Here is a 12,114-nt window from a genome sequence, read left to right as displayed (position 1 = left end):
AGACATATGGAGTTCAAACAAGGGTTCATTATCCTTGGGGAGATTTTCTCCAGTGGGTCTCCAGCTTTAATGCCCCAGGAGCTTCATTTACACCCTGTCTCTAAAGAGGAAACAAACAAAGCTTAGAGTCCCATTGAAGTGTAAAAAGTACAGAATATTTCAGTGTATTTGTATGGGTAATGTTCATCCATTTAAGGAAAAAAAATAAAGCATAGTCAGAATCATAAGTAGCATTCTTTTTTAATTACAGTAACTCATATATAAAAAGTAAGAACCTCAATCATAAGAGCGTGCGTAGTGTATTTTCTAAAGCAAGAAGTTTCTTTTTTTAAATCCCTCCCCCCTGTTATATCTCTTTTTCTTCTGCCATGGACAGTTATATAACATCTTGCTGAATGGAAGACATAGACACAGAGATACTGCAGATACACCGACATAGACATTCATGATTTGATTGTCTGGTTGGGAGGAATGGGGCGGGGCGACTTGTCACAAAGTATGAAGGTAAAAATCCAGAGATTATACACGAGGGAGAGATTTCTCCAGCTTTTACTCTCAGCATGCTTCCTTGAAGTGATGCTCCGCCTTTTAAAGGAGAAGTCTGCGCTTTGACATAATTGTCCTCTTAAAAGTAGGTAGAAGTCCGAGTAGAACAGTGATTGAGGTTGTGAAGTCGAGGGCTTTTCAGATTGTACGTACCTGAGGTCTGTGTTGGCTCTGGGAAAGCACAACCCAGCAGAGTTATCATCAAACAAATGATCAGTGCAAATATGGCCCCAAGAATTATCATCAACAAAATCAGACGAGCTGTTGCAGGCTTTCTGTCTGAGGCAAGTCCACTGTTTCAGCCGGGACAGTTCTCTTCAAAAGATCAAATATTCACACGTCTCTTTGTTTTCTGGAGACATGCTGTATCTGTTACTCTATGAAAAACAGAGCCAAGTAAAGTTAACATTGAAGAAAAAAAAAAGGAAAGCTAATATATCAGTAATCTACATGGATGATGATGAGTACAATGCAACAAAGCACAATTTAACTAGAAAAATATATGTATAAAGCGTGCCAGCAGAGACAAAAACAAAATAATAAAATGAGGCATCAAAACGAACATCAGCCTTGAATATTTCTGGCTTGACAAAACATGAAGGAATCTGCTCAGTTCCTGAAGAAACTGAGCCACATCTACTGAAAGTGTCATGACTGATGGAATCTCGGATGATCACTCAGCATGAAGTGAAGGCACTGACAACAAATGGACACCTAACATATGCTAGAATATATTCTCTCAACTAGCAGATGAAAATAGATTTCTACATGTTTCTCTAATGAAAACTCACGTCATATTCCAAGGTAATATCTTGATCATTTCGCAGTACATAATATAATGGCAACAGCGATGTGCAATATTAAGAAAACATAACAAAGTAAAAGACACAAAAATGCTGGATTATGTGTGTGTTTGTATGCGTGGGAGCACAAGCAGGTGCATGAGCTGCGGTTTGGTCCCTCTATCCGAAGGTGGCACCACAGTTGGGACACCTTCTCTGGCGCAGTGCGAAGCAGAAGAGGAGGCCCAGGGGGAAGAAGAAGATGGCACACAGGATCCCCAGGCATGTGAAGTCATCCTCCAAGACGCCGACTCTGAAACACACATATAACAATAAATATCAGAAATACTACTAAGAAACCAAAATCAACAAAAAAAGGTATAATACACATAAAGCATCACTCTGAATCACACTGACCAAAAAAAACTATACCAAAAAAGGGATGCCAAATGCCAGATTTGCAAAACAACAACAGAATTATGAGATGCAATAACGCTGTGGGTTTAGAGTTAAGGCAACTAGACCTGAACCTCTGTAGTAATTGTAAAAGCTTATTTTTAAAGAGTCAAATGACACATATAAACAAAAAGATCTATCAACAAACAAAAATGAGGATGGGATGCAAAATTATATCACTGACTTAAAACAACTACAAAAAAGTACAAATCAACAACATTGACTAGCTAAACTAAAATATAGGGATTCCAAATGGGTGCAAGAGTTGAAAACAACTACAGAGTTGCAAAATGACCACGATGTAAAATATAAAAACCAAAAGGACAGAGAAAATTAGGACAACAAAGATGGAAAAACAACAAAGACATGCAAAACCGCTAAAGGGGGTTGCAAAATGACTTCAAAGAAATGCAATGCGGCTCCCATAGTATGGTACAAATGACAAAAATAAAGAGTTCAAAACAACTACAAAGCAATGAAAAACAATATAGAGATGGACCATGCAGGACCAAGACAAAGGGATGCCAAATGGTTATGAAGAGCTGGAAACAAAAACAGAAGGAGGGACGAAGATTTCCATGAAGAATCAAAAATCAGACAGACAAACCAATTCTAAAACTTACAAAACAACTACAACAAAGGAATGCAATAAGCGCAGAGAGAAAACCTTCAAGAGAAATAGACGAAAAATGATCAAAACAACAGTATTGGGATAGAAAATGACCCAAAGGGATGCAAAATTGCCCAAAACAAAACCAAAGGAAGGTGACCAGTAAAACGACAGGAACAAAAACTACAACTAAGTCCCAAGAAAACAGAAACAGACACACTAACGAGTACGAAGGGGTAATTATTGACTTTAAAGGGAAGCAAAATTGCTATAATGAGTGCCATTCATTCCATGTACGAGGGGTGGACCTTTACTTTGTGTGTCCAGGGCCCTGTTGACTTTCTTTTGGTTAACTGGAGTTAACAAATAGCTCATCATAGATGGTTTCATGTAAACTGTTTAGAGCTATTCATTTAACTGATAAACAATGGAACTGTTAATGATTTACTGTTAACTTCGGCACAGACCTGGAACTATAAACTTGAGTCTTGAAACAATTTTACGGATTTTTACTGCCTTATTTGAAACTGTGCTCCAATCAAACACAAAACAATGAAACTTCCTTGTACTTCTTCCTGCAGGTCACTTCTGCTTGAATGACTTTCAAAAGTCCTGAGGTCTGAATAGCTTCACATGAGATTACAATAGATCATTCTAACAACTGTTTACTGAATATGTATCTGTGGTCTCTTTTTATCATCTCCAATCGGACCCATGTCCTGATATTTCACAGAGATAAGCCATCAAGTGAGCACTGCCTAGTCTGAGACTGACCTCATTCTCAAACTTTAATGAGTTCAATTAAAAAATGTATGGACTGTTTTTTATTTTCTGATTTTCAAAAAAACTATCCAGTTATTTCCAGAGTGAGAAGCAAAATGTCCTGGAATCTGTGTCTCAGGTCAGCTTTAGTCCAAATGGTAAACAAACTGCTAACCATGGTCTCATGACTGCAGCACGCAGAGCAGAATTTACGCAGAGCTCACTGTTAATGCTATTAAAATGTGTCACATAGCTGGGGATTGAGAATAATTAGAAGGTAGAATTTGGAATAAATGGGAATAATCTTAATAAACACTGATGATATTAGATTCTGCTGCGTTGATGAACGAGGTTAAACCTTATTTACATAATTTCAGCCTCTTAAAGAGGACTTGGTTGCACAGAATTGTAAGCAATCAGGCGTGATCAATCAGTGTTTGGCCTACAATGGCACCACACCTCCACAATACGCCGTGTCATAGTTATTTGGATTAGCACAACTTGTTTGTACACTTGTGCCAGGAACTGTAGCTCTAATTTACTGGCGAAACATACCCATGACGTAAATCTGGACTTAAACCGTCCCAGCAGCTTTCAACATTTCTACAAGTTTGCAATGTGCAACGTACAGCTATAATAAATGTACAGCTATAATGGACCAAATTAAGTTCCATTAGCAAACCACCACCAATGCACGCTGTGTCTTTTCTCTTGATTTTTACATTATAGTGATGTTGATAGCTTTTTAATATATTGAGTCCCTAGGACACATGGGATTTGATTTGAGTGAGTCCTTGGAAAATTGACAGATATTTTATTTCTTGAGAAATTGTAGTGTTAGAATATTTATAATTAGGGTATGGATTTAGCCTAATGGTTAAGTCGCGCACCCATATAGCGAGCTGCTGGGCTCGATTCCAGCCTATGGCCTCTCTCCCGCATGTCATTCCCTCTACTCTCTCTGCTCTCGGTTCTCTGCTCTATCCACTGTCCTCTCCTCTATGAATACAGGTGTAAAAGCCCCAAAATATATATATATAAAATAATATTTATAATAAACAGATATACGATTAGATGTTTAAAATGTACCTGAATATTACGTTGTTAAATTAAAAGAATGTAATATTCTTCTTTAATATCAGCCATATGTTTGATCTTTTTTTTTCTTTGGCATTTATACTTAAAGTTTAACATAATCTACATGTACATGACAAACTGGTTCTTTCTTTCCCCCTTTGTTATCGCAGAGTCATTTTGAATGACTGCTGTCTGCACCAGGTGGTAAGTCACGCTACTTAACCTCATGTAAGATTGCCTCTCTTCTCTTTTTTTGTTACTGTAAATACGAATGCTGCAAATTTCAGGAAGTTACCAAACCTCCATTACTGCTGTGGCATCCTAAGAAGTGAATCATTTTCTACTTTTACAATGATTGTCTATGTAACTGTACTTTTGCCAGTGGTGTAAAGGACATCAGGAAGAAGTGTGGAGCTCTCAGCTGCTCTAACAGCCGTGACAAACGTTAACTTTGTTGGCTTGGACAAAATACCATCCTGATAGATTCACAGGCCACACAGAGGATTAAGATATTCTTCTTCAATGCAAATGAGAGCTGCATGTAATCACTACAGACTAGTTGCATGAGCAAAAACATCAAATATGTGATCAATAAGACTCTATTAGGAAAATATGTATCTGTTGGTGGTGGCACAAACAAATAACTCAAATTAAAGCATCATTTTTATTTGACTCTTAGGTTAAGTGTCAGAGACTGTTGGTCATAAAGTTATAAAAAGAGAGCATAAGTAATAAGTAAATGTTCTGTTAAGTAAAACCAACAAAGCTACTTTTGCAGGGTTTTTATTCACCGCCTAACAATCCTTCTGCAGTGCTGAGAAATTCAAAGCTACTCCAGCAGGTTTAGTGAGGGATCAGTGTGTAGGTTTAGTGGCATTAAATGGTGAAATTGCAGGTTGCGACTGATTACCACCTCCCTTACCTTCTCCACGTGAGAAACTTTATGCAAAACTTGCAAAAACACAAAAGGCACATGTTTAGTTTGTCTATTTTGGGCTACCGTAGAAATATGGCGGTGCAAAATGACCTATTTAAGATCAGATAATCAACTTCCTCTGTGGATAAAAATAGCTCATTATAAAGGGGCAAAGTCTCATGAACTTTTATTATCAGATGATTGTACAATTGTAAATCAAATAAATTGTATTACTGCCCAAACATCTACCATAGCCACACACACTGGTCCTTTAAATACATGAAGCAGATGTAGAATCTATGTCAGTAGTCATTTTAACCAGTTAAGTCATGTGTCTCACTTCCATGCAGTGTTATTGTGAGTGGTGTCCTGTCGTCACCTTTGGCCGCAGTCACAAGGTTGAGGCTGAAATCATCTGACAGAGAGGATGTGGACTCAACCCAACTTTTTACAAAAAAAACTGAAAGTCATGTCTGCTTTTCTGTGCAGACTGACAACATCAAATACAGGAACACTGACTTTACATACACGGACGGTAAAAGTGCATAATGTAAGAAAAGACGCGTAGGCGGAAGCTGATAATTATAGCCATAGAAGAGAGTGTGCTTTAGTCACAGTGAGCATGAGACTCTCACATATAACCATTCACATGCTGTGAGGGAGACACTGTGGTCAGTGAGTGGCCTGATGTGCATTAGAGGTTTATCAGAGCTTTACTGTCTGAACCCAGGACACTTAGACATCACTGAGCTCTCCATTAGCTACTGTAATATTCATATCTTTAGGTGTGTGTGTCCTCACCTGCAGGCAGGGCAGCCTCCCACCACTACTACTGACGGCTGGATGATGGTGTAAGTCCCCGGGTAGGGCTGCTGGGATACAGCAGGGGCCATCTGGGCTGAAGGGTATCCTGTGAGGGGAAAGAGAAAGATGTTTATTATTTCTTAAACAGACTATTATTAATGTGTAAACCTTTACAACATTACCTTAGATTCTTAGCTTAACAAAGGAAAAAAAATCAAGAAAGGCAGAAACAAAATGCCAAAATATTTCATGAAACACAAACACATTTCACAAGACAGAAGATTTAAAGTAAAGCAAAAGATTTTTTCAAAAACGCAAAAGTATGTTTGTGTTTTTGTGTTTCCTTCATGTTCTTTGGTTCGGAGCACCGTTGGCCTAGTGGTCTAAGTGTGCGCCCCATGTACAGAGGCTATAGCCCTTGTTGCAGGTTTGACTACCTACTTCTACCATTTGCTTCATATCTTTCCCCCACTCTCTACTCCCCACATTTCCTGTCTCTCTCAAGCTGTCCAGAAATGAAAGGAAACATAAATAAAAAATTTAAAGTAGACAAAGAATAGTAGTAGGAAGCCCCTGTCTAGTTTATTGACTTTTTTGCTGTTGTTGTTTTTTTTTTTTTTTGTTTTGTTTGTTTATTTGTTTGTTGTTGCTATTTTTAATTTATTTGTTTATTTTATTTTCTTTTTCGTTCTTTTTGAGCCTCAGGGAGGGGGGTGGGGGGGTTGATAAGTGTATTTGTATTGTTTTTTGTTTTTATATTGTACTATGGTTGTTTGTATGTCATGTCTGTTTAAAATATGAAAAGCAGAAAATAAAGCAGAAAAAAATAATAATAATAATAAAAAATAATATAAGCGTTTTGTGAAATGTTTTTGTGTTGCTTTAAATGTTTGTGCAGTTGACCTTTAGGACCACCATAAAAATACACAAGAAAACCACATGTTGTAGCTGATATTTAACTTAACCTGCACTGATTACAGCAGCGCAGTGCGTTTATTACACTCTGTAATAGCTGTTAATCAGATTTTTAAACATTATGATGTATTTCACATTGCCGCTATTTGCACAATAAAGTCTAATCTACTCTAGAAATCAACTCTATGTTAGATTTATTCAGAAGTTATCAGTATGAATAAGACCCTGCACACACAGCGGTGACACACATTCACATGCAGAGGCTGTTGATCTACTGTGGTGACAAAAACAGTACCACAGTCAGAGTTACAGAGATCAAGGTCCAAAGCCAAGTTAAAGAGAGCGTCAGTCCACTATGAAGTCAAATGAAATTGATCTATTCCACTGAAACCATGTTTATACAAGCAAATGTCATGTTACAGAACGTGACGATACCTGTGAGAATAGACTTTGTGTGTTCAGCTGTCAGGAAGCCATGACAGCTTGATATACAAAAGAAAGCGCAATTAAAAGTCATCTTCAAGCATAGTTTCAATGAATTATAATCAAGCTGCTATAAATAAAAGCTTGCAGAAGAAGCTCAAAGAACAGGTTGTGTGAGTTGTGTCACTGTTGTGCTTGTTTTTGTAGAAGGTCTGGGATTCACTCTCTCATTTCGCTCACACTTTCATGTCTTAGCCTATCGATTTCTTTACTGCCTGTGTAAACAGTAAACTTTGATAACCACTCTTGAATTCTCAGAAATGTTGACTGAAACGCTTTGCATGATAAGGACGCCTCCATGTAGGAAACTAACGACACTCAGGAATAGAACATTTTTGAATGAGTATCCTTTTCAGCAGCAAGAACTTAAATCTGCAGTGGAGACAAAATCATGTTGTTGTGCAAAAAGGAAATAACTTCAATCACAGGAAATGAGACTTCATGTAAGGAAAGCTTAACTTCCTTGCTGTCTGTTCTCTCTGCAGCACATTTTTTTCTCTACATGAGGGCGAATAAATTAAATTAAATTGCAATTTCATCATTATAGAAAAATAAGCATAAAGAAAAACTATTTTATATAACACAACTTGGTGACACTGTAATGGTGAGAAAAAAACAACATTTGAGGTGTTATTTAGGATTCAGGAGGAACATGTTGCAAGCAGAGGTATTGTGTAAATCATGAACAACAGCAAACTGTACAGTGGTCCTAAAGGTCAGCGCTTTATGAAATGGAAAAAAAAAAATCACAAAATGCAGGAACATTTTCAAAAAGAAAATAATAATCAAGACAGGGTGAAGCATTTCACTAAATGACAAAATATTTAATGAAACAGAAAACTAAATAGAAGACATTATATGAAATATTTTTTGCGTTTTGTGAAATGTTTTTGTGTTGCATTAAATGTTTGTGTGGCTGAACTTCAAGTTCAGGACCACCATAAAAATACACATGAAAACCACGTGTTTGAGCTAATATGCACACTTTATTTTTTGTTAACTATAGCACTGATTTTTATCAACACTGAACAAAGTAATTGCATATTTTTCTCGTGTGGTAGATCTCATCTCAACACATTTCACAGTATGCAGCCTTCAATAAAAACACTTGACAAGTCATGTGCTGATGACACGGTCAGCTTTATGACTGTAGACTTTGGATTTTTTCAAAGCACTGAAAACCTAACAATGAGCATACTCTCTAATGCAGGGGTGTCAAAATTGCAGCCTGTGGGCCAAAACCGGCCCGCGGAACAACTTTGTAAAGTGAAAAAATTACAGAGAAGAAATTAACAGCAACTACTATTTCAAATTTGTCACCTGGGATTCACAAAAAAATCATAGTGCTGACTGAGTGCACCTGAACGCCACTTTTTTACAGGACTTTTTTTCTCAAAGTGAGAAAATAGATTACTTGCTGTTTGCATAATCCGGTTGAGATTCATAAAGACTTTTTAGAGCACTATAAGATGATCCACTAACTACTAACACTATCCCTACACTCCTATACAACACTGTCCAGCAAGCAAACTGTTCCTGCTGGAGCTGAGGGGTCCAGAATAGTCAACTTTACCTTCTTCCTCATCATAATATATCTGTTCTTTGGATGTAAACATTACACACTGTGTCAGGTGAATGGGTAACCTGTGTGTTTGATGTGTTTGCAGCAGGTTTCAGGGCTTAAAGAGTAAATATTCGGCCCCACTATGACACTCATCATGGCAAAAAATACAACCTCTGTTTTTGTATAAAGATAGGTCATTAAATGTGAACATTTTCAGAATGTACTTGTACTTTTTTGCCCTAAATCAAAGGAAAAAATTTAGAGTTGTCATCATTATACGTTATTATGTTATGATTTCGCTTGTCCGGCCAACTTCAGATCAATTTGGACTGTATGTGGCCCCTGAAGTGAAAAGAGTTTGACACCCTTGCTCTAATGTATGCAAAATCTGCTCAATATCTGTAACTTACATTGCTGTTGCCCTTACCGCGCATGCGCTACACTAGGACATCCGAGAAATGAAACTAATGTATCATTTGTAGAATATGTGTAATGCAGTCACAGAGTAAGTGGTTCAAGTTAGCACCGAAATGAGTCAATTGTTCCAAACATTACAGAGCGTCCTTTAATCGTTCTCTGAAACGAAGGCGGAAGTGGGTACAGTGAGTCCTCTTTACTTGGAGGTAAACGTGGGGACCATGTACTGTGTGCATGAGTGCAGCAGAAACTGGGCTACTTGCCTTGTCCATCGGGGTATGGATACGGTGGCGGGGCCGGAGTACTGGGGATAGCCCCGTAGTTTTGTTGCGGCGGGCCATATTCATAAGCCCCGGGGACGGCGTTGTAGGCGGGAGGTCTGTCCTGAAGAAGAGGTTTGCTGTCCACCATCTCAACCGACGTAACACTGCGTCCTCAAGTTGTCTCGTTCTGTCCTCAACTTAATTAACTCTGCAACAGACAGACTCAAAGCTGAACTCCGGCTGTGTGTCTACTGTCAGCCAAAAAGCCGTGGTTGAGATGCAGAGGCGACCAAAACAAAGAAAACAAAGAAAAGATGCTGCGCAAAAATGAAACTTCGTCCCTCTCCATGCGCCAACTTTGTCCCCGTCGGCGCAACACCTCAATATTTCACAAAACGTCCACTTAAAAAACAGGAATGGCCCGGATCAATCTGGTAATTGTTAACTTAACTCCATGTTCCTTCTTGAAGTTGGTCCTTTGGCACAAAAACAGTAGTGATCTGTCATCGCAGCGCCTTCTAACTCAGCTGGAAGTCAGAAAGCCTTTTCCTTTCTGTCTGGATTGTCACAAGAGAAGAATCATGTGATGCGCTGCTGTAGCGCCTCTGCGCAGCGAAAGGCTTCTTAAAGCGACAGTCCATGAAAACAAAAGGCTGGAGTGCGTCATGCAGCACACTGCAGAGACACAGCCAACAGCTTCTTTGCTTAAAGCACATGATTACCCCCCAGTGCAGACTGATTTAATGCATTATGCAGTTATCATATACCTTACATAATATGATTTGATAGCAGCCCCAGAATTTGAACAGACCCCATTATGAGGAGGCAAACTTGTTGTCTCTCACTTACATAATATTTGTCCTGATTATGAGTGGGTTCCCCTTGGTGTTGCATAATATTAGATACAAAGCCTCAGATATAATCAGAGGATGAGGCTGCAGGTTTGGGATTGGTGATAATGTGTGACAGTGAATAACCCTCATGTGTTGTCTGCACATTTTAGATTTATAAGACATTTTTTGAGGCGTCAGCAGCTCTTTTAAATCACAGAGGCCATGGTGAATTAAGAGGTTACATAAAAAACTATATTTGGCTGTCAGGTCCTAAGGCTTAAGAGCAATGGTGAAAAGTAACTTCAGAAATCTACACAATATTTACTGTCATACAAATTTAAAATGTACGTCATTCAAAATATTATGCACTTATGAAGTTCTAACTTTGATTTTTATTTGACATATACTATTTTTGATTAATATACACAGAATTTTTAACGTATAAAGCTATTAATCAGCGCGTTTTAATGTAGGGGGTCCCAAAGTGTGGGTCTGGACCCCCTGGGGGGTCGCGAGACACAAATGGGGGGTTGTGAGATGTCTTCCAGAATGTTTTTTTTAAGTTATCTAAAAATATGTATTATTATTATTATTATTATTATTATTATTATTATTTATTTATTTTTGTTTATTTACCTTGTTTTCTTATGTTTATCTTCCTTTTTGTTTGTACTACTTATTATTATTATTTATTTATTATTATTATTATTTTTGTATCTTTTTGTATTTATTTATTTTCTCTTCCCTTTGTTGGTTTTGTATTACTTATATATAATTTGTTAACTTGTGATAAACAAAGAAATACTGAAAAAATGCAATGAAAAAAGTTGAATGACAAAAGTTATCTAAAAATAGTACATTTTACCCATCAGAGTAAAAAATATCGACAAACATAGTAGCTAAACTTGAAATAAAACCTTGAAAGTAGAAAGTCTAATGAGTTGACTCCTAAGTTTAGGGTTAGTGAACAGCTAATTATCAAAAGCATCAGTAGCAGTAGGTTAATTCACAACGGCACAGGAAACACAGCCACATGCTCATATAGGTAGGCCAATTTTTTGCAGACCAGCTAAATGGAGCCACATTAAATCACTTTGAGGGACAGTGGGGGTCGCAAGTCTTTGGCACCTATATTTGGGGGGTCACAGGCTGAAAAGTTTAGGAGCCACTGTTTTAATGTGTCAGGTATTAGTTATTAGCATTTCTTAACATGAAACAAAATAACTGTTTTAGACTTAATGGTACCAATATGTAATTTTTTACAAAAAAAATCCACAAATTTAAAATGGTATCCCTAAATATATCAACAGTTAAAAATGCACATGGTGCTTATATGTATACTGTAAATATCATCCATCATTACCACATGTGTATGCTTCACATAAACATTATGTATCCATCTCTGTAGATTACAATCATTTTATGCAAAAATGTATAATATGATCATTATTAAGTACAGTTTTACTTATTTTGTTGTTGGTAATTGTGTTTCAGGACTATGTGATTGTTCTGATAGTGCATTATCTGAAAACATCCTTCACCTTGCATTGCATGTAGGCTAGAGGTGTGAAACCAAGCTTTGACATTTAACCAACACCCAGATAGTTTCTGTTCCATACAATCCACACATCCATTAGCACTAATACCAGTTGAGTTAAGGTGATGGCTTCTTTAAAAACCAAGTGG

At 37.4% G+C, this 12,114-nt stretch overlaps 1 protein-coding gene across 1 annotated transcript; it reads right to left on the bottom strand.

Moving 5' to 3' along the window:
• Positions 1–221: 221 nt before the first annotated feature.
• Positions 222–10,194, bottom strand: bri3 (brain protein I3). Its single transcript, XM_034711779.1, has 3 exons — positions 9,596–10,194; positions 5,951–6,059; positions 222–1,641 (listed from the first exon to the last, which is right to left on the bottom strand). Exons 1-3 carry the CDS (start codon positions 9,741–9,743, stop codon positions 1,509–1,511), a joined length of 390 nt encoding a protein of 129 aa, XP_034567670.1. The 5' UTR covers positions 9,744–10,194; the 3' UTR covers positions 222–1,508.
• Positions 10,195–12,114: the final 1,920 nt, after the last annotated feature.

Source organism: Notolabrus celidotus, chromosome 20 (genome assembly GCF_009762535.1).
Source record: "Notolabrus celidotus isolate fNotCel1 chromosome 20, fNotCel1.pri, whole genome shotgun sequence".
NCBI classification, from domain to species: domain Eukaryota; kingdom Metazoa; phylum Chordata; class Actinopteri; order Labriformes; family Labridae; genus Notolabrus; species Notolabrus celidotus.
The sequence above is the reverse complement of the archived record's forward strand: the minus strand, read 5'-3'. Positions and strand labels throughout refer to the sequence as shown.